Consider the following 21,454-nt stretch of genomic DNA (forward strand, 5'->3'; position numbering starts at 1 on the left):
CCTCCCATCCTGTAGTTCTGACCCTACTGAGCCACACCTGCCTCCCTCTTTGTCAGGGCCTGGGGCTGGCCCTGGAGGTCACTGTCATCCCCTAACTTTCAGCCCAGCTGCCCCTTCCCCTAGGTCACTGGGGATTCTCTGCCCACACCTTCCCCAGTTCTCAGGGTTTCTCCCCTCAGACCAGATGTTTCTGGGAAACATGTTGCCTCCTTTCTGGATCTCTGACCGTCTTCCAGCTTGCACTTTAGCTTGCTGGGAGCTCATTTTTGATCTAACTCCCATCCACCCTGCTGCAATGGCAATTTCATTTGGGGAGGATCAGAGCTGGGCTTTACCAGATTTGAAAAGGGCTGGGTCCCTGAACCCAGGGAGGCATATGAATGGAACACTCCCTCCAGGACTGAGGATCAGACCAGACTTGGAGGCGGGATGCTTGAGTCTATGCTCCGTGCTGAGTGGAATCCTGAGGGCTCAGGAAGGCCAGGAGACACAGCTGTCCTGCCCCAGGCACTCACAACTCCTCTCTTCCACTCTCCGACTTCCCCACTCTCTATAGAAGTCTTGCCTTCTTCGCTGCCCCTACTTCAAATGGCAGAGACCCAGGTGTCCAGCCCCACCTGGGTTTAATTTCTACATGACAGCCAACAAACTCTCTGATCCAGCAGATGCAATAACACTGCTCAGGGTGAGGCCCTTCTACAAGTGCTGAATTTGGCCAGAGAATCTCCTTGGTCCCGGCTGGGGGTGAGGGTGAGGGGTTCATGACTCTTCCACTCTTTCTATCACTCCTCCCTCGCTCAGCCTCTATGGAGTGATGAAGACAGGCGGGGGGGTCTCCTCTTCCCAAGCCTCTAGACCCCGCAATAGCACACACATCTACATCCACTTACACCCACACTCTTCCAACCACCCAGAAGCCTGCCCATCTCCATCTCATCTGCTGCAAAACTAGTTACTTTCCTCATAGCCACACTGCAGTGGGAACAAAGCCCCAGAATGTTTCTTTCCTAACTCTCTCAAGCCTGTTTCCTCCCCACCCCCCCATCCCACCTCTGCTCCCTCAGCTTTTCTCACCAATTTCGCACCCTCCCCAACTTGAGTCTCCAAATTCCTGGGGGAGCCCCACGAGGGGTATGACCAAGACTCCTAGAAAGGGGGAATGTGTTGCCCCTGGCAGATCTGCAGCAGATTTGGTCATAATTAAAAGGCCAGCGACACTAGGAAATTCCTTCTCCTTATTGATCCCCAGCGGGAAATTAAAGCCAGTTGTTTGTGACTGAGTGACTGATGCTAGCTAAGCTCTGCCCTGGTCCCAGGGCCCTAGCCCCTTCCCCTTGCCTCTAGGCTCCCCAAGCCTCCTGTTAGCCCCCCTTCCTGGTCCCCCCAGCCTTCTCGTCCTACCACTCCCCAACCCCATGCCCTCAACTCCCTTCCCTTGCATCTTCCCTAAGAAACCCCTCTACACATGAGCCTCCATGAGCCTATGGGGCTGAGACCTCCAGCTTAGCTGCTCAGTACCATGCTCTGGACCCTCCACCCACCTCTCTCAGCCAGGGTTGGGGTGCAGGGGCTGGAGCTCTGGCTCAGAGCTGCCAAACCACAAATGCTCACATCTGGAAAAAATTCCCCTCCCAGCCCAGACTTCCCTTTGTCTTATTTCTGTCTCTTTGGAAATTCTGGCTGACTGGCTAGTGCAGGGAGTGAGGAAGTGAAGGGAGGGGAGTGGGCCCAGGCCTCCCTGACCCCATCCCAGGGATCCCCCTCCTCCAGCTTCCCCAATTTCCTCAGCCAGACCGCATCCCTCCTCCATGCTCCTGTAAGTCTAGGCTCCCTCATCCTAATGGACCATCTTTTGAGCAAGGTTTTAACATCCTTTGTCACAAGGCTTGTAGGGGAGAGGGCCTGCACCGGCCCTTCTCTTTTGCAGTAGAAGGGATGCCTACGGAACAAGAGACAGAACTCTTCTGGTTGGGGGCTCAAGAGGGCTGGAGTGGAGATGGACATAGACCTGGGTGGAAGAAGTAGGGGGCAGTGAGGGGGAAGGGGGGACAGTGAGGGGGAAGGAGGGGCAGCAGGAGTCTGGTTTCTGCCATGTTCCCTCCCCCAGCCTCTCCTCATCCCTTTGGCTGGGAGCCTGATTTCACTGTCAGAACCTAATCCCCCTCCCTTTACCTACAGCATTGCTGGAGCCCGGTGGTTGGGGGAGGAGCATAGGCAGTTCCTTAACCCCAGGCCCTAAGCACCCGCCAGGGGCCACCCCCTTCCCTCCACCACCTCTGCTTTTGTCTGTCCTTCCTCAGAGAGCCTCTCGACCTGCTGCCCCCTCACTTCCAGCCCAGGCCACCTCCATCCCCAAATAAGCTCTCTCACACAAAATCTGGACCCCTAAAACCAGGCGGAAGCATCCAGCTCCCTTCTTCAGAATTGACAGTTTGTTGGTTCTTGCTAGGTGGGGCCCCATCAAGAAGTTCTTCCTACAGTCTAATCTCCATCCCTCCCACTCCAGAGTCACCCTAGTTGCTATTTTTTTTTCTACACACTCATTGTTCAGAGATTTCCCTCTTTACAGCACAGAGGATCAACCTCCAGTGTGTTCTCCAGTCTTTGGCAGATCCTCCAGCTCTTCTCCTTTGCCTCTTTTCCTCCGGACGCCTCCCCAGCTAAGGCCTCTAGCCCCCTAAACCTTTCCAGGATTCTAAAAGAAAGGCTCAGAATCTCAGAGAGCCTGTCCTCTGCTCCACCCATAGCCACGCTGGCAGGGAGGGGCCAGGGCCAGAACCCAGGGCTGGGACCAGATGTGGGGATTTTCTTGCCCGCCTCGGAAGGAGCTGGGGGGACAGCTCTAGGAGGGGGGCGGAGGGGGGCGCGGTACGGGCAGCGGGGCCACGTGCACGGATTCGCCGAGGGCAACCGGGCTGCAGCGTCTCTCAGCGCTGGACAGACCCTGGGTTCCGCCCGCTTAGGGCACCGAATCCCTCCGACCCCGCTATTCTGCGGTCGGCGGTCTCGGGTCTCCCGGCCCTTCTCCGAGGGCCCCTGCCTGACCTCCATTTCTGTTTCTCTGTCTCCCGGCCCTCTCCACTGGGGTCTCGCCCACTCCCACTTGGGTCTCCATGGGGAACCGTGCCCTGCCTCCCTCCTTTGATCTCCCACTTCAAAGCCGCTCGCGGAGGGGTGGCCGCTCCTTCCGCCGGTTTTACAGCTCAGAATGGTGACACCTGAGACCCTGCTCCGCCCCTTCCCCGCGGTCCCCAGCCTCCCTCCAACCTTGTTAGCAGCGCGGTGCGCCGGGGGCTCCGCGCCTCCGTCCCCGCCGCCCCTCCCTGCCGCCTATTGCTATCCCCTCGGGGGTCTGGGGAGCCCTGCGACAGAGAAAGCGCCTTAATAAAGAGTTTGTGTCAAGTGATTGGCTGTGACCTCTGCCCTCCCCAGCCTCGCTCCCGAGGTTCCTGTTTAACCCTTCGATGACTGCCTAGCGCTTTAAGAGGAATAAGTCAGCGCCAACTTCCAGAGTCCCCATACACTACCGGAGCCCGAAACAGAGTCGGGAATCGGGGCTGGAGGTAGCGGGGTGGTGGGTGGTGGAGCCCCCCTCCCTGCCTCTTCGAGTCGTTCCAGCAGGGGGCGCCTTTGCCTCACTTCGGTGCCTGGCCCCCGAACCCCAGTGCTCCCCAGCGGGTCTCTCGAGTTCCGAGTGGTCACACTGGATCCAGCTCAGGCTTCAGAGGAGCCGGGGTTCGGCCACCCATTCTCCTCCCCAGCTCTACGAGCAGGGATTCAGCCGTTGGTGGTGTCGCCGCCGGGTGTCCGGCGCCAAGGAGTCGAGTGCACTGAGTCAGGTTGAGAAGAGATGGGGAACAGGCGAGATATGACCCTGTGGTTCGGACTGCGGGACGTGAGACCCGAGCATCTGCGCCCGGGGCCCGGCGCCCGGCGCCCCCTGCTCTCGGCTGAGAGCCCAATCCGAGTGCTCGCCCTCCACCCGCCTCCCCATCCACCTACCGGCGCGGGAGCCAGCTATCTCGGGCCCCCTCAGCGAATTCTGGACCCGCCCACGGGGCTAGATCCAGAGGCCGGGGGTGGGGGTGGGGTGGTAATGCAGGGCCGGGACTCAAGGCCCCCCAGGTGGGGTTGGGGGGGTGGAGCAGGAGGCGGGGTCACCTCAATCTTAGGCAAGGGCGGGCCCCGCGAAGGGTATAAAAGCTGCCCGCGCGGGCGCCCAGGCCAGCTTTGGGGTTGTCCTCGGACGTCTCCGGATTCCTGAGTCTCACGATCCGGCGAAGGCGGCGGCGACATCTCTCTCGACTAAAGGACTCAGTGTCCAGTGCTCCAGCCGAAGGATCTAAAGGGGACCAACACCAGCGCCTCCACCATGCCCAACTTCTCTGGCAACTGGAAGATCATCCGATCGGAAAACTTCGAGGATTTACTCAAAGTGCTGGGTAAGGAGATTTTCGAGAGCCGGGGAGAGAGGAGGGAGCACAGAGGCCTCGGAGGTGGGTACGAGAAAGGAAGGGAAGCTGGAATCAGGGCGTGGGGAGCTGGGCGCCCGGATCTCCAAGAGTAGGGTCCAGACGCCTGGGTTCTGGGGCGCTGGACCCGAACGCCTAAATCCTTCTTTCTCCGGCGGGGCGCCCACCGATGCCAGCTCCTGAGGTGACTCAGCCTGTGAATCAAGTAGAAACCAGAAACACGAGGTCGGTATCCCTTGGGGTGGGGCAGGGGGGTTCTCCGCAGTTCAGAAGCAGCAAACCCTGCATCCAGGCTGGGAACCTGGATCCCTACCCAACCGAGTCCCTCGGAGGCATTCCAACCTCCATCCCTCTTGCCCCCTGCAGGTAACCCTATCCCTGGGGCAGATTCCTCACCTCTCCGCACCAGTCTCCACCCACCAGGTGATCCGTCACCACAAGGCCCCCTGATCCCCCTTCCTTCCCTTTTCAGAACTTTTCCACTGTCCCCACCCTCTATCTGTGGGACAAATATTTTCCTACAGCGAGCAGCTCTGGAGTCCTAAAACCACTCTGGATAATTATCACTTTCTTAGGTTTCAACAAATGGCTTCGTGTGAAACCCCAACCACTCCCTCCCTTTCCAAAAATCTGCGTTCTCTTTTCTTTCCCTCTCCCTCCCTGGAGAGGAGCTGCAGCCCAGCTGGGTGTGTTGGTTAAAGGTGGAGGAAGTTGAACCTACTCAGACTGCCCTTCCTAAGTCCTCTGTGCTGGCTGGTGTCTGGGGAGGGGGAGAAAGCCAGGACTGGCTGTGAAGAGAGCTCTGCAAAGAGATGGAGGTTAGTCAAGGACCAGCCATTGGGAAGCCACCTGGAAATCCTGGAGCCATCGATTTCTGGCCTGAACAGAGAGACCTGGGCTGGACTGAGCAGAGGACAGGGAATCAGTCTGGACCTAGGAAGGGTATGGAACGCTGTGGGAAAAGCAGGGATTTCCATTTCCATTCCTTGCTGTTAGTTTTTCTTGCAGACTGACCACAGAATTTCTTGTAGTCACATCAGCCTCTCTTGCTCTACCCCTTTTGAAATTAAAGATCCAAACAATAAAAATGTTCCCTTCAGAAAGCCTAGGTACCATTTCCTCTGCCAACCCCTCTGGATTCTGACCCCTCTCCCCAGTGGGTTAGGCAGTTGCCTGGCACACCCCCATGTTCCAGCTGGAGGGTAAGATCTCAAATCCGACTCTGCTGTCTGTCTGTCTTCAGTCTGTTTGTCCTCCCTGCAGGGTCTCTCAGAGCCACGTGCCCTCCTCAGGGCTTGCTGGGGGCCAGATTGAAAACAGACCCGTTAGACAAACACAGTCCTGCATCAGCCAAGGTCAGCTGAACCTGGCCTCAGCCCCACAGGCACCAGAGGCACGCTAGAGGGGTGTCTCCTTTGAACCTAGCCTTGCTTCTGCAGGAACTTCAGTCCCTTCTCACCTCTCTTTGTCCTATTCAATGGTCTCTCTCCTGGGAAGGGATTTTCAGGGGGATACCTGACCCATCCAGTACGATGGTCTGGCACACAGCTAGTAGCTTCTGTTCCTATAATGGAAAAGATGGATGTTAGATAGTAGGATGGACTTCCTAGGTAGCAACAGAGAGTGAAGTAGTCTTTTTGTCCAAGGAGATGGAGTGGGATGTGTCTCTTCTACCGAGTTAGTTGGGAACCTCAGTCATTTTTTCCTGGACCCAAGAGACCAGCAGCCAAGAAGCAGGCTCCTGGGGCTCCTGGGGGACAGGGCTTCCTCCCTCCCACTCCTTTTTATCTGGAACAGAGTGGTCTGCTCTGGTGCCAAGGGGGAAAATGATGTGTTTCTCTAAGAACCCAGGTCTGGAGGAGGGCCAGGGGCTCTGGACCACATCAGAGGGTATGGGAATCCCATTTTCCTGGCCCAGCCCAGCTTGGCTCCTCATCCCCATGCATTGCTTCCCTGAAAGGTTCTGCTCCAGTTTAGGGCAGGCGGTGAGGCCAGGTGAAGAGATGTAGAGCTTGGACCTGGGCCCTGACTAGAGGTGCCTCCCTACCTGCTTGACTTCCTGTCAGAGGGCTGCTCTCTCCCAGCTCCCCTCCTCCTGTTAAATAGCTGGGCTCAGAGAGAAGCGGTACAATTTGGGAAAGGCTATGGGGGACCAGCACAGGGACTCTGAATCCACAGAGGTTGGATGTGAAGACCTGACCCCCTGAAGTGGGCTGGGTGATCATGGAGTTGGAGTCACATCAGGGGAGGGGAGGGCAGTGCCCCTTTCTGTCCCTCAAGGGGAGAGGGACATAGGAGACTTCTAAGAGGGCAAGTGAGCAGGAGTCTAATGCAGGGGACTTTGTCTGAGCCCCAGCTCTGGCTTTTTCTTTGCTTTCCTTTTATCAATAAAAATAACAGCAACAAGACTAGCTACCGTCTCCTGAAAATGTGAAGCTGTGCCTGGCCCTGGCTTAAACCCACATCGTCCCATTTGATTGGTTTCTGAAGATGCTGTTGTCTCCACTTTTCAACTGAGAAATCTGAAGTTCAGAGAGGTTAAGTCATTTGCCCACAGTCACCCAGCCTGCAAGGGAGGCTGAGCCAGGTAGAAATCAGGGCCTAATGGATCTTATTGCACAGCCTGTGGCTTGGCTGCTGACCATTCTGTAGGGAGAAACAGCTGCTCCACTTCTTCTCCTACTGAGAATCTGCTCCTTCTCCCTCCGGGGAGGGACAGAGGCTTGGCAAATAAAGGCCGCCAGACAAGGCAGATGAGGAGGGCAGAGAGGGAAGTGGCCTCTACCTCCAGGACAGGGGTAGTGAGGCCCAGCTGGGGAGGGTCTGCCCTGCATCAGGGCAGGGGTGCAGACACAGTGACTGTGGAGCCCACCCCAGCAGATGGTCTCAAGCAGGTGGACAAAGAACCAAGGCGAGCTGGAGCTGGATTCATGCCGGGTGAGGGGAATGGAGGGAAGCTGTCCCTGAGGAATGAGTGAAGTGAAGAGCTGAGACTTGGGGAGCCCAGTGCGGGGCTGCTGACTCATCCAGGTGGGGCTGCAGCTAGGAGCAGAACTCCCACAGGCAGGGCACTGCCTCTCTGCCCTTCTTCCCTAAACCCACCACCTGTCACGGCTGCAGCACTTGTCCTCTTCTTCAAGGTAATTTCTTGGGCCCCAGGCAGCCTGACCCTCTCCCTAGCCGCTCACTGTTCAGCCTACTCCTGCCATCCCCTGGGGAGGGTGCCAGACAGGTGCCTGGAGTGCCCATCAAAGCGAGTCTCTCCTCCTCCTGCAGGGGTGAACATGATGCTGAGGAAGATTGCCGTGGCTGCAGCATCCAAGCCAGCAGTGGAGATCAAACAGGAAGGAGATACTTTCTACATCAAAACCTCAACCACTGTGCGCACCACGGAGATCAACTTCAAGATCGGAGAAGAGTTTGAGGAGCAAACTGTGGATGGGAGACCCTGTAAGGTGCGTGCCAGGGAAGGGGTCCCTCAGGGTCACAGCATCTATTGCCCTGCCTCTCAAAATAACATTTTCCAGTCTTTTCCTGGGTTCTTTTCTCCAGGTCCAAGGGCAAAAGTCCCTAGGTAGTGGTGGCGGGTAGAAAGGGAGTTCATTCTCCACCCTTCTCACTGCATTGTCCCTGTTGTGGGCCCAGCTCACTTGGCCACCCCTCTTGTGCAGAGCCTGGTAAAATGGGAGAGTGAGAACAAGATGGTCTGCGAGCAGAGGCTTTTGAAGGGAGAGGGTCCCAAGACCTCCTGGACCAGAGAACTGACCAATGATGGAGAACTGATCCTGGTAAGGCCTGCCTCCTCCCAGCTCAGAGCAAGCCCAGTGCTACCTCAGAGATTTTCTGGGACATTCCAGGGTGCATGAGATTGAAGAACAATGGGGCTGATCTCCCTGTCTCCTGATGGGGCTGCTGGGGCAGGACTAGGCTGTCCCTGTCCTATAAGCGCCCTCGTGCAAATGCAAACGGGTGTCCCACATGTGTGGAGCAAAGGACATGGGCTGAGTGGGCTCAGCAGTTCTCAGGGTGATCTTCCTGGCTTGGGGAGGAGGATGTAGGATGCACCCCTGGGGCTCTGTTGTCCTTCATCCCATGAAGCCCAGGCATTTTATGACCAGCTCTTGCCTGTCAGTCCTGAGCCAAGAAGTAGATTTGGACCTGGAAGCCAAGTAGAGTACCTCTATTCATCCTTCCTCCTCCCAAACCACAGGACCCAGGAGCCCCCCCAGGATAACAATAACTTGTATCTTTTCAGACCATGACGGCGGATGACATCGTGTGCACCAGGGTCTATGTCCGGGAGTGAGTGGCCGTGGGTCCAAGAGCCACCAAAGCCGGGCCACCAGCCCATACTCCCTGCTTCACTGCCCCGTGGACCGCCCCTCCCCCATTCCTTCCTTCTAGGCTAGCTCTCTCCCCACCCCGTCACTTCAGGGGATGCTGGGATGCCTCCCGCAGGGGTTCTGCTTTTTTTTTGGCCCCTCCTCTCCTCCCCTACACCAACAAAGTGGGATGGATGGCAAAAGCCCAGATCACCCATTCCAGAATCACTCCCCGACCCCAAGTCAACAGTCCCAGCCCCAAACCAGCCCAGAGCACCGTCTCTTTTTCCGCAAGGGGACCCGAGGGCCAGGGTGGGAAAGACGAGCCCTCTGGCTTCCACTCTTTGTCCCTGTAGCCCATACAGTGTAGAATATTTATTGGTTAATTTTATTAAAGTGTTTTAGAAAAAACACAAAACCCTGTCTCTGGCTCATTGGGAAGGGGTTGGGTATATCACCTGAGTTCAACTTTGCCTCTGAAACGCAGTGTGGGAGAGTTGGTGTTTCTGCAGCACAGGGGCAAGTTTCACAACAGGGAGGGAAGCGCCTTCCCTGCACCCTTCTCACCAGCCCCCCTTCCCTTGTTGCTGAATCCATGAGCGTCACCTTCACTGCCCCTCCTCCAGCCTCCTCAGTCCCCTGCTCTGGTTTCCAAGGTCACCAGGGCCTCATCTTCCTGACTCTCGGCAAGCACTGGGTACTGAGGAACTGACAACCCTCTTCTCTTCTCCCATGATCGTGACACAGCTTCCTCCTCCGCCGCCGATTGTTCCCTCTCTCCTTCAACTCCAATCTGTGGGCGACCCTAGGCCTGGCCTTGGCCTCCCACATGTTTCCAGATGAGCTCATTGCCACCCACAGGCTGGCCTTGCTCCTGCCCAGGTCTCCTCTGTGTCTGAGACAAGCCCATCTCTGCCTTGAGATCTCCCGCACATCTCTTCTGCCCTGTCTCCTGGATCTTCCAGGCCCCTTGGATCCTCCTCCCACCCCTTTCCCTGAGCCTCCACACGCAGGTCTATTCCATGTCTTCCCAAATTCCACCATGATCTCTCTCAAATGCCTGCCTTCCTTCTCCAGGCCACCACCACCTTAGACCAGACTGTCTCCCTGCTCACCTAGTTTATATGGCAGCAGCTTCTAACTGGTCCACCTGTCTGGTCCTTCCATTATCGTGGCATGAGCGGGTGGAACGAGCACAAGGGTTGGAATAAGAGGTTCAAATCCTGGGTCTACCACTTGCTAGTTGTGTGACCTCAGACAAATTACTTAGTTTCTCTGAGCCCCAGTTGGGTTTTTTGTTGTTTTAAACACAAAATGATGAAACTTGATGGCTTATGTACTGGAAAGTTTCAGCTGGGTCTAGCTTCAGGTGCGGCTGAATCCAGGGACTCAAACAAGGTCATCAACTTCTCCCTCTGCATCCATCCTGCTCATCTCTGTCTCTTTGTGCATTGGCTACATTCAAGCCAGTCACACAGAAATTTTCTCTAAGTCATAGGAAATTGGTCTCAGATGTCCCAAACTTACATGGTTATAGTTTGAGATCAAAAAAGAGGAAGAACTCTCTCCCAGGGTCTATATCTTCAACATCCTAGAAGGATTCAGTTTCGTTGGGCTTGGACCACATGATCATCCCCTGGACCCTTAGACCAGCTGCTGTTGGCAGAGCAAGGGGCCCATTGATTGGCCAGGCCTGGACATCATGTCACACCTATGGCCAAGGAGCAAGTGGGGCACTGTGATTGACAATCCCAGCAGAATCCCCCGGGATGGGAAGGAACACTTTTCCAGTGAAGACGGTTGCTATGAGGCTTCTAACCTTTAGAATAGCAGTTTTATATAACATCTACCTCATAAAGATGTTGTAATAATTAAATAAAATCTTATTAAGTGCACAGCACTTAGCAATAGTAAGCCCTCAGTGTCTCTGACCTATCCTCCGTAATGCTACCAGGGATCCTTCAAAACACACATTTTATTATGTTGGTGACCTGTTTAAAAAACAATAAAATGAAACAAAAAAATCCCCTTAGCTGCAGCTCTTCTTTTTGTCCAGAATAAAGTCCAAACAGGTATTAGAGGCCCTTTAAGATGTTGGCCCCTGCTGCATGTGCTCCTCCCGGCAGGCCTCAGCTCCAACGGCCCTGCATGATATATGGCCCTCTGGCCCACTGACACCCAGCTGCTTCTCCAAAGCTTCGCTCCTCACATAGCCTAAAGCGGCCTCTCCCTCCATTAGAGCTGACAGTCAGTGGTCACGCTTCAGAGCCTCTGTTTTGGCTAGTGAGCCTCCTCTCCCTGCAAGACCAAGGTGCCCTGGGGCCAGGGTCTCCTGCTTCTGCCCCAGAAGAGGCCACAAGCTGCAGCTGAGGGCGGAGGGTCAGGGCCAGAGAGTGGGAAGACAGCGTCCTTGGGCAAGTGAGACCCCTCTTTGAATTTGGGATGGGGGAGGTGAAGGGCCCTTTAATTGATTCATCCAACTATTGTTTCCTGAGAGCCTCCTAGGTGGTGGGCACCCTTCTAGGTGTTGGGAACACAAAAATGAATAAAATGGACATGATCTCTGCCCTCATGGGGCCTGTAGGAGGGAAGGGATCTTTAGTGGGGAAGGATGGACAACTGAAAAATAAATGCACCAATAAATAGATAATTGCCTATTATGGTAGGTGCTGAGGAGAAGGGGAGCAGAGGGAGAGAGCACCACGGAGAATACTTAGGTTGGAGGCGGATGGAGTGTCAGGAGAGCTGCTGTTCTGGAGGACAAAGCACTTAGGGGGGCCGTGAAGGACTTACTGGGGTAGAGCAGAGGGGAAGGTGCTCTAGGCAGAGAGAACCACAGGGTAAAGTCCCTGAGGACAGTTTTAGGCTGACCAAGGTCCCACATCTGGAGCACAGGGCAGCTGGGGGCCGTCAGGGGCTGGATCCAGCTGAACCTGAAGGACCTGAGGGCCAAAGTTAAGTATTTCTTATTTTATTCTAAGAGCAATAAGAAGCCACTGAAGGATTTTCAAAGGTGGCTGGCATCCCATTTATGTTCTAAGGAGTTTCTTCTGGCTGTCAGGTGAGATGGATCCAAGAACAGGTGAGTGAAGGAAACTCACTGGGGGACTGGTGAGATATTTAGGCAGAAGGTAGAGAGAAACTGGGTAGAGGGTGCAGATGTGGAGGGTGCAGACTTGGAGATGCATTAGACGGGAGAGGAAGAAAAAGGGAGATGCCAAGAATGGCTGTCTGGCTTTTGTCGCTGGGGGCTGCTGGTGCTGTTTTCAGAAATGAAAAATGAATCAGCCTGGGCCTTCTGGATGCCAGTGTTGTGTTTGTTTTAATCCAGAAGAGCCCTGGCTCCTCAGCCTGAGCCCTTGTTTGTCTCCTTCCTGCATCACCTCCTCCCTTCTCACTCTATCCTCAATTCCAGCTCTGTCTGACCTGCTCCAGGCTGCTGGCTCCCCAGCCTACTTGACTCCTCACTCCTACCCTGGAGAGACCTTTTTTTCAAGCCCTCCATGGTCCCTTCCCAGGCCCTCATGGCTGGAGCTCTGTCTGTCAGTTTGATGGGGCCTCTGCTCTTGTTTCTCTGCCTAGTTTTTCTCTTTCTGGAATAAAGTTGTGGAGAATGGCAGAGAGAAGAGACATTTCCTTTTCCCAGGAGATCTCAAAGGGCAGGGACTGGATCTCCCCCTTCAAACTAGGGGTTCTCTGAAGGCAGTAGCTGTGTGTCCACCCTGGGATGGGGGAGCCCCTTGGGTGGGCCCTTCCCCCTGGCCCTGCTTCTCCAGTATTTCTCTGCCCGCCAGCCAGAAATGACAAGGAAGCTACAGTTCTGAACCCAGGAGATTGGCTCAGGGAGGGGCCACCTCACCCATTTGCCCAGCCCAGCCCATCCTGTGAGAAAGTCCCTCCAGCCTTCCCTCCCACCCCAAAGCCTCTGGGGCTCACCTTCCCGTTACCTGCCCTCATTACTCAGCAGAGCGTTTAGGAGAAAATGCATAGGAGCCTCCACCAGCTGCCTGCAAATTCTGTGAGATCTCGGTGGGCAGAGTCTTCTGAGAGCCCAAGCTTCTCAGAGCCAAAACACGGAAGTGTTTGAAACCTCGGGGGCAATAGAGGGGCTGGGCCACAAAGCCCCCAGTCCCACAAGGGCCAGAGCAAGGAGGGCCGGAGAGGATAGGAAGGCAAAGACGAGGGAGGGAGGGGGTATGTGTGATGCTCTCCTGGGGTCTCAGGCTGGTCTGCATGGTGGGTGCACGGACAGGCACTGGGACCATCTACACCAACATCTTAGGGAAAATGAGATACACACACACACACACACACACACACACACACACACCAAGAGACAGGAAATGGAGCCGAGAGAAAAGCCTAGAAACATCAAAAGCAAGAGATTCAGGGCACAGCTGAGACCACAGAGGAGAAAGCTCTGAGGCCCGCGGAACCTGACAACACCATGCCTGTGAGTGGCATGAAGAGCCGAGTTACAGGGATCCACGAGAGGGACTGGCAGAGTGGGGCCCCAACACAGAAAGCTCTGAGAGAGCGAGGGAGACAGGGAGGGACTGGCGTAGGGTTGGGGAACTGGGTTGGGAGGAGAGGAAAGGGAGGCCCCCAGGGGAGGGGAACACTGGAGAAAGCAGGGGGTGGGAGCAGGGACAGGAGGAGATCCAGACAGGAGAGGGCTGAGACACTCAGGAGGAGGGGAGGAGGGGGAAGAAAGGGCCCCAGGCGTGGGGCGGGGGTCAGAGGGGAGGGGGGCGTGTTGGTCAGGCCCTCTGACCCCAGGTCTCAACAAAGGGCCGCTTGAGGACTGCCACAGGCGCAAGATGGATGGGACTGGGGCCTCCAGGCCCTTTGTGGCGGGGGATGAAAGGGAGCAGGCTCTGAGGAGAGTCCTCCAGGGTCCCCCCACCTCTTGTAGGCTCCCTTGCCCCTCCCCACAGTGACCTCAGGAACCTTCAAGTGCTGGTGGGAAGGGGAGAGACTGAGGTGGGAGGTGGGGAGGAGTCCAACCAGGTATTTCTCCCGGCTGGGCCAGTCATACCTGAGAAAGATGAGGGACAGAGTAAAGGGACAGTGGGGGACCTGGGAGGGTCCTTCAGTCTATTTAGAAAGTGAATCAGTCATGTGCAAATAAGATGCAAGCACGATGCCTAGGAGGCCCCCAGAGGCTGCAACTGCTGTTTTAGTGAGGGTCGCGGTCCCCTGGTCAGGTCCTCCCACCTCTCCTTTATCCTTGGGGACTGCCACTGCCCTCCTGACCTCTTGGCTTCTTCCTACCCCTGTCCCCCTTGGCGCTGCCAGTCGAGAAACCAGTTCTGTTCCTGCCCTGGATAAAGATCTCTGGGCTGGGCTCTTCCCAGGCAGCAGCAGAAACCTGGCAGGCTGACAGCACCTCCGCCCCCAGCCGGGGCTGCCAAGATCTCCCCACTCCGGGCCCACCCGAGGGGAGGCTAGCCTGGCCCCTTCCTCAACATTCCTCCCACTGTCCAGTCCCACCTTCCTTCCCAGCTGCGCTCCCACTCAAAGAGAAGTTCTCCTCAGAGTAGCCCTATTGGAGGCAGGGGTCCCTCCCTTGCCTTCCTCCTCGGGTGTCCCAGGAGCTGGGTCTCCCCTCCCATCCCCACTCTCCTTTCCCATCGCACCGGCTGGCTGGCATTTGCCCCTCCCTCTCAGGCTTCCCACAGGGCTCTGATAATTGCTCCCCACAGCAGGGTCAGCCCTTTGCCCAGTTACTGGCATGAAAGGGGGCAGGGTGAGACAAGGTTGACCCCACTTAAAGCCAGCCCCTGGTCTCCCCTGGAATCATCATTCATTTCCCTTGACGTTCAGGTCCTTTTCTCATCCCTTGGAGTTGTCTGTCCCCCCTCCCCACAACTGGAAAGGACTTGAAAAGGTCACCTCCTCCATTCTTCTGCCTCCTCACCAAATGTTGGCCTGACCTCTGCCCCCACCCAGCACCCCAGAAACCTTATTTCTGTCCCAGCCCTCCACAAGCTTGATCAGCCTCTCCCAGCTTCCCCTGGGACCCAGCCACTTGCAAGGGAGGGGGAGACCCCAAAGCAGAGAAGGCAATTCTGGCAGCCATGAGGGGAGATCTGGGATGTTTGCAGGAGCCTATACTCCGGTCTCAATTCCCACCTCCGCAGCTTGAGGTGAGCAGGTGTGTCAGGCCAGGCTGGGAGTCAAGCTGGTGACTCAGGCTGGAGCGACCTGACAGCTGCTCTGACCTCGGCAATGCACCCTCCCTTCCGGCCACCCTGAGCTGGAATCTTAGAAGCTGGGAATTCTAGAACCAGAGAACAGAGTCCCAGAAGGAAGGGCCTTCAGGGATCACACCTCTTCTTTGTTCAAGAGGAAACTGAAGACCAGAAAGTGGTGCGGCCTGCTTGGGGGATCACTCAGGCAGCAGGGAAATCATTGGTCACTTAAGAGGGGGCTGCTGGGGTTCAGTAAAAATAAGCTTGGTCACACCAGGTGTCGCCTGGACCCCTCCACAACCACTTTCTCCCCAGCCAGGGAGTGGGTTCTCCAGGGTGGAGAGAAATGGTCAGCCCCTCCATAGCCTATCTTCTATCTCACCCTGGAGGGGGCAAGCCTGTGCCCCTTACTGAGCCTCATCTCTCCTTCCGGGCCAAAGATTGCGAGGCCAGGGCAGGTGTGGGAGCCCTGCAGGTTCAGGTCGGGGATTATGGGCTAAAGTTCAGCAGGAGCCTGAGGGCAGAGGGACCCTGGGCTCAGCTTGGAGTGGTATGGGGAGGAAGAGCCACCCTCCCTTGGCCCAGCTTCTGAGCAGGACACTAGAGCTTCCTCAGAGGCCTGATTCAGCCCCCAATTTCTTTCAGCCCATCCAGCGGTGTGCCTAAGTTTAAGGAGACCTCAGGGCCAGACCATCCTCCACTTGGGTCACACATGGCAGAGGTGTCATTACTGTTCTCGGGGGTGCCCACAAAGGCAGGGCCCAGGCCCAGCCTTGGCCAAATTAGGGAGCATCAGCTATGTGCCTGACACTGCGGTGAGCAGGACCAGTGTGGTCCCTGAGACAAGAGCTTTCATCCATCCTCCCATCCATTGAGGAAAGATTTCGTGTCATTCCTGCACCTCCCCCTGAGTACCAGAGCCAGGATGGGACCTCCCACAGCAAGCTCCATGGGACAAGGTGTCAGGAGGGCCCTCTCTTGCCATGGCCAGCCTCTGCCATCCTTAGGCTGCCTGTTCTCAGGTCCAGCCCCTTTCCCCACAGCTGTGTATAGAGGCTAAATCTTTCAGTGAAACTTTCCTGTAATTGTCCCTCTGTCATCACAACCTCTGATTCAGAACTCAGCCAAGGAACTGCGTAAACAGTGGCAGAAAGGTGAGGTCATCCTTCCAGCAGCCTGTCTCAGGGCAAAAACCTGTGCCTCAACCCAGCTGTGTCCCAGGACTTAACAGAGAAGGAGAGCGTCCACCCTCCCACAGCGTTCTCTGGCTCACTACTTCCGTTGTCTTCATTTCTCCAGGGAAGTCCTTCCTTAAGGCTAACTTAAGTGCCTCTTGCTGTAGCTCCAGCTCCTCCTGGGGCTAGAATCCAGAGGACAGGCTCCTTTCCTCAGGCGGCTTCAGGGACTGGAAGAAGAGCAATGTGGGCGTACCCATCCCGGGACACTTCCTCCACCTCTCTCAGCCCTCTTTTCTTTTTCTCTTCCCCACCCCTCAGCCCCTCCCCATCCCTCCTCTCTCCTCAGTCCCTGACTCCAGCTCCTGGCTGGGCGCCAGCATTGTTCCTGCCTGGCTCCCCACTCCCCTCCTCCTTCCCTCCCTGCTCCCTCCAGCCAGCCCAAGGGGCACCAGACTGCCCAGTTCCCGCCTCCAGGAGCCCCCAGCTGGGTTGAGGGGGGTGGGAGGGATGGGTGGGAGGAGACCTTGCTGGTCCCATCCTCTGCTTCCTCATCTCTCTGCCCTTCTAGTCCCCACTGATGGCCTCCACCCTGACATAGAAGCCTGGGGAGCTTGGGTTACTCAGGGGCCCTGGTTATTTTTAATGCCACCAGCTCAGAAGATAAATATACCTCCTCCTCCCCCCAGCTGCCCTGGACAGACCAACACCTCCTCCAGATTCCCTCCTTCTCCTACCGTTTATCCAATATCCTCAGACTTGACTCGCCTCCAATGCTTTCCCCTCACGTTCCCTCCTAGTGGGTCCCACCACCCTGGACTCCCAGCAAGAAGAGAGCTTGAGCCCCCAAACACCATAGATAAGGTGGGAGGTGACCTGGTGTCCTGGCTCCACTTGGTGCCTTCTTGAGAAGTTACACCCAACTTACAGCTCAGTGGGAGCCTCCCCCTTGGATGGCATGGCTGGGGCAGGACTCTGAGAGCCCTGGGAGGAGGCACTGGACAGGAGTCACTCCTTGGCCCCAGCCTGGGCCCTGGGCCCTTCTCCTACTTGGCCAGGGGAGGGGCCGGTGGCCAAGAGCCTACTGCCTCCTTCTCTTCCTTATCTGATTCCATTTCTGTTTGATCTCACAATGCAGGCAAGTTCTTCCTGGAATTAACTTCCAGACCTCTTGCCTTGGCTCAAAGAACCCTCTGGCAATAGTTCTGGGCAGGAACTGCAGGTCTCCAGGGAGGACAGATGAGGAGCCCCGGGGGCAGGTTGGATTGTTGTTCATTCCCAGAGTGTTGGAATCCCCAGGACTGAAGCGGCCACCAAGGTCCTCTAGGACTGATCGCAAAATGAATCACCCTTGAGTGGTTAGCTGTTCTGTGCCCCAATAGCAGGACCCACACTCCCTCTGGTGGCCACCACCTCTGGGACAGAAACAAGTCCTGTGGCCCTCTCCTCTGTCTGGGCTGGCTTCTGGGCCTGTAGCTTCTACCCATCAGGTCTGGTTCTGATTTCTGGACCCAGTAAGACAAGTCTGGGTCCTTTTAAGCAAGAGCTCCTCAGACACTTTAGATGACCCTACTGCATGTGTCTATTTTCAAATGTTTTATGTTCTCTATTAATAAAGAATTATATTACACACAGTGGTGTACCTGTCCGTCCCCCTTAGATCTCCTCCCTCCTCCCCAGAGGGGACTACTAGCCTCTCCTTTATTCTTTTTTTAAAATGAAGTATAGTCAATTTACAATGTTGTGTTCATTTCTGGTATACAGCAAAGTGATTCGATTATACATACATATATTCTTTTTCATTATAGGTCATCACAAGGTACTGAATATAGTTCCTTGTGCTATACAGTAGGACCTTGTTGTTTATCCTCTCTTTTATTTTTACTATTATTTTGCCTTTCAAATATATTTTTACTATATATGTGCGTATCTCCAAATAACACTTGTTTTGCAGGGTTCTGCACTTTGACAGAAATTGCATCTGCTGGGCATATGTTACCGCAGTTCGCTTTTTCTTCTCGGCATGATATTCGTGAGGTTTCCATGGTTGTATTGAAGGAACACATCTCACAGATTATGAAAATTTTAAAACCCTGACAGTACCAAGGCAACACAGAGCAAGGGGAACTCTTTGTACACTGCTGGTGGAGAGTAACCTGGTATCCCCACTTTAAAAAATGCTGTGGCATTATCCAATGGAGTCACTCCAACCAGCAGTTCCCGTCCATGTGGCTCCTCAGAGAATGTCACACACACGTGCACCAGGAGGCCCAGGCAAGGATGTTCTGAGCAGCATGAGTGGTAACAACCCAAACACCCCCTACCTTATTCACTCATTTATTCATTTTCACAGACATACACTGAGCACCTACTGGAGACCAGGCACTAGTATTCAGACAAGACAGCCTGAGAGGTGAGCTCTCTGTACGTGGGTTGAAAGGGTGTTATTGTCTGCATTTTATAGAAAAGGAGTCAGACTCAGAGTTTAGACTCAGAGAGGTTAAGCATCTGTCCTGGATGCAAACTCAGGCCTGCGACCAGAGCCTGTGCTCTTAACAGCTTTGCCCCACTGCCTCCAGGTGCCTGGTCCTTCAGCGGGCGCATTGCAGTGTTTCTGTGCCCTCCTTCAGTTGGGTGCTCAGAGCCACACTTAGCCCTGGGGTTTGGCCAGATCAGCGTGGGGTTGAACAGTCGATCACCAAACAGCTGAAAAGAGCTCAGTGTGGGCAGGGCAGCAAGGTACCGCCAAACACACGAAGCACTTTCAGTGTCTTCTCTGGGACCCCAGCCCAAATTCAACCTTAGCCCTCTAATTCCAGCTCCAGTCCAGCGCCAGCTGGTTTTCTTTGTCCACTTCTCACCCAAACTGGGTGGGTGGGTAGTGGTCGGAGAGGCAGACTCAATTTTAACCAGGGGAGGGGAGTTTGAGTCCACACTTAGTCATCTCCCAGCTCCGTGTGGCCCAAGGTGGCCCTGAGCGAGATGCTAGGAGGAGCATGAGGGATGGTAGAGATTAAAGACTTCCCTACTAGAGCCTATCTGACTCATCCTCTGACCACCCATCATCAGCCATCATCACCGTCTTTCCCGAGAGAGGGAGGTCTGGGCTGAGTCAGAACTCTGACTTCAAGTTCTAAATGTGTGATCTTTGACAGTTTACTTAGCCTCTCTGGGTTGTTTCCGTTGGTAGAAAACCATGGATGATAAGGTTGATAATATTATCTGCTTCACCACCTAAATCTTACAGTTTAAAAAAATGGGTGTGTGTGTGTGTGTGTGTCCCCCACCAGATTTCCCCAGGGAATGTAGCTCTTCTTGAAGCAATAGTGGCCCCTGGTGGCCATGTACCCCTGCAGCCCCTTTTATTTTCTGCAGGATGGGAGCCCTGAGATGAACACAGAGCCAGGTGGCTGCTTGTTTGCAATTTGCTCATCAAATCACAGACCCAGAGGGTCAGAGATAGAAAGGAAGACCTCATCTTTCTGTACCCTTATCCTCTCTCCTTGAATGACTTCATCCAAGCTCACAGTTTCCCCTTTATCCACCTCACTCTGGGGTCATCCTTCTAAATGTAAGCCCCAGCCCTGCACCTCTCCCTGTGCCTGCATTCCACCCCATCCTAGGGCCAAGCCATATGTATGGGAATCTCCCCTGTCCCCTCTCTCCATTCCACATCTAACTCTTCCTGGAACTGATGCACCTCACTCTTCCCTCCTCTCCGCCCCTAGGTCCAGTTCTCATCACCTCGATGGTGGCCACTGCCTCCTGACTGGCCATGCCACCTGTCTCCCCCATCCCACCCACCCCAATCCCCCGCAGTGATCTTTCCAAGATGCAGATCTGACCAGGTAACCTTCGATTGAAGTTAAAACCCTTCTGCAGCCTGGAGGGTTAAGGCCCAAACTTAATCACACTGCCGCCTCCTTTGCCCCCTCCCTCCCCAGTTCATCATGCCTCTCTACCCACTTCACACTCCCACGTCTGTCCTCCAACAAGCCCATTGATTCCTTGAGGTTAGGGCTCCACATGAATCATTCTTTATTCTATCGCAACATTTATTTAGTGCCTATGGTACACCAGGCATTCAATACGTACTTTACTTGAATAAATTAATGAGGAAACCAAGACCCAGAGGGGTGAATAGACTAGTCCAAGGTTACACAGAAAGCCAAGGCTCTTTGTTCAATGCTTTTCTCACCCCACTTTCCCTCCCTCAACCCCTCCTCTAGGATGGAGAACTGGAGGCCATCTGCCCTACTGTCGACATGAGGGAAAGGAGAAGGCTGCAAAGCCGACCCCATCACCTCTCCAGTTGGGAAAGGAGAGAATGAAGAAGGAAGCAGCATTTCCACCTCCCAGCACCAGCTCCAGCTCCACGCCTCCCTCACATGGCTGGGGAAGAGCAGGATGGAAAGACTGCGTCCAGCCAGTACCCAAAGCTCTCAGGCCAAAGCCAGACTTCCCAGGAGGGGTCCCTGGGCCTGTTTGCTGCTCTGCTGACCACTTCCTCAGCACTGGCTCTCTCCCTCTCTCTAATTCTGTAGATCACTTGGCACAGAGCTTCTCAAAGTTGTCATCCCTCCCTCTGTCTGGTTTCCATCCCTCTCATTTCCCTCTTCTCATCTTTTTTCTTGTTGTCAAAAGACTTGTGACTCCTTGCTGACATTACCCCCTGCCACACATGTCAAGTAGGACCCATCTAGTTGGGAAGTGGAGGGGAAGAGAGAAGAGGGGACAGGGAGATGGAAAGGAGGGACCAAGTTAGGGATGGGGGCAAGAGTGACTTCCTGCCCCCTGCCCTAGCCTCTGCAGTATGAGGCAAAGCAGTGGGAGATAGGGGAGGTAAAATGAAGCAGCTTTAGAACTCTGACCACTGCCTGCAGTGACAATCTGTTGTGTCTCCCTCTCCTGTCCCTTAAGGACATTTTGGAAGATTCCCTCTGAGGCTTCTTTCTCCTCTGCAGGAGGAAGGAGGAGGCAGGGGTGAGTGCTACTTACCCCACACTAGAGTCAGCCTCCTTCAGATGCAGCCCTCCCTTGAGGGTGGTGATGCCCAAAGCTGCTGCCCTAGAGAAGGGGGGGCTCCTTGCACAGAGTCCTCTTGGCACAGGTAACTTCACCTGTTGCTCCCTGTGGCCCCTTCTATTTCTGGTCATCCCTCTCCGGAGTCTGTGTCCCTTACTCAGTGAAGCTCAGAGGGCAGATGAGCAAGCCCCCTGCCCTAAAAGACAGCTGCCCCGGAGTGGGATACAATGTGCCCTTCGGGCAGACTCCCAGCCTTGAGGAGTTGT

The 21,454-nt window shown here is 55.2% G+C and overlaps 1 protein-coding gene and 1 long non-coding RNA gene across 4 annotated transcripts; one reads left to right on the forward strand and one right to left on the reverse strand.

The window, feature by feature from the left end:
* The first annotated feature begins 4,302 nt into the window (after positions 1 to 4,302).
* CRABP2 (cellular retinoic acid binding protein 2) lies at positions 4,303 to 9,197 on the forward strand. Its single transcript, XM_006214593.4, has 4 exons — positions 4,303 to 4,442; positions 7,749 to 7,927; positions 8,144 to 8,260; positions 8,728 to 9,197. The coding sequence occupies exons 1-4, from the start codon at positions 4,373 to 4,375 to the stop codon at positions 8,776 to 8,778; spliced, it is 417 nt and encodes a 138-aa protein (XP_006214655.1). The 5' UTR covers positions 4,303 to 4,372; the 3' UTR covers positions 8,779 to 9,197.
* Positions 4,404 to 17,239, reverse strand: LOC140688078 (uncharacterized). 3 transcript variants are annotated; one of them, XR_012062791.1, is made up of 3 exons: positions 17,092 to 17,239; positions 16,262 to 16,393; positions 4,404 to 6,036 (listed from the first exon to the last, which is right to left on the reverse strand). It is a non-coding gene; the product is annotated as an uncharacterized lncRNA (long non-coding RNA). The 3 variants fall into 3 exon arrangements; XR_012062793.1 differs by having other exon boundaries at positions 16,218 to 16,393; XR_012062792.1 differs by lacking the exon at positions 17,092 to 17,239 and adding an exon at positions 16,901 to 17,084.
* Positions 17,240 to 21,454: the final 4,215 nt, after the last annotated feature.

The sequence above is a fragment of the Vicugna pacos genome, chromosome 21 (assembly GCF_048564905.1).
Source record: "Vicugna pacos chromosome 21, VicPac4, whole genome shotgun sequence".
Taxonomy (NCBI): domain Eukaryota; kingdom Metazoa; phylum Chordata; class Mammalia; order Artiodactyla; family Camelidae; genus Vicugna; species Vicugna pacos.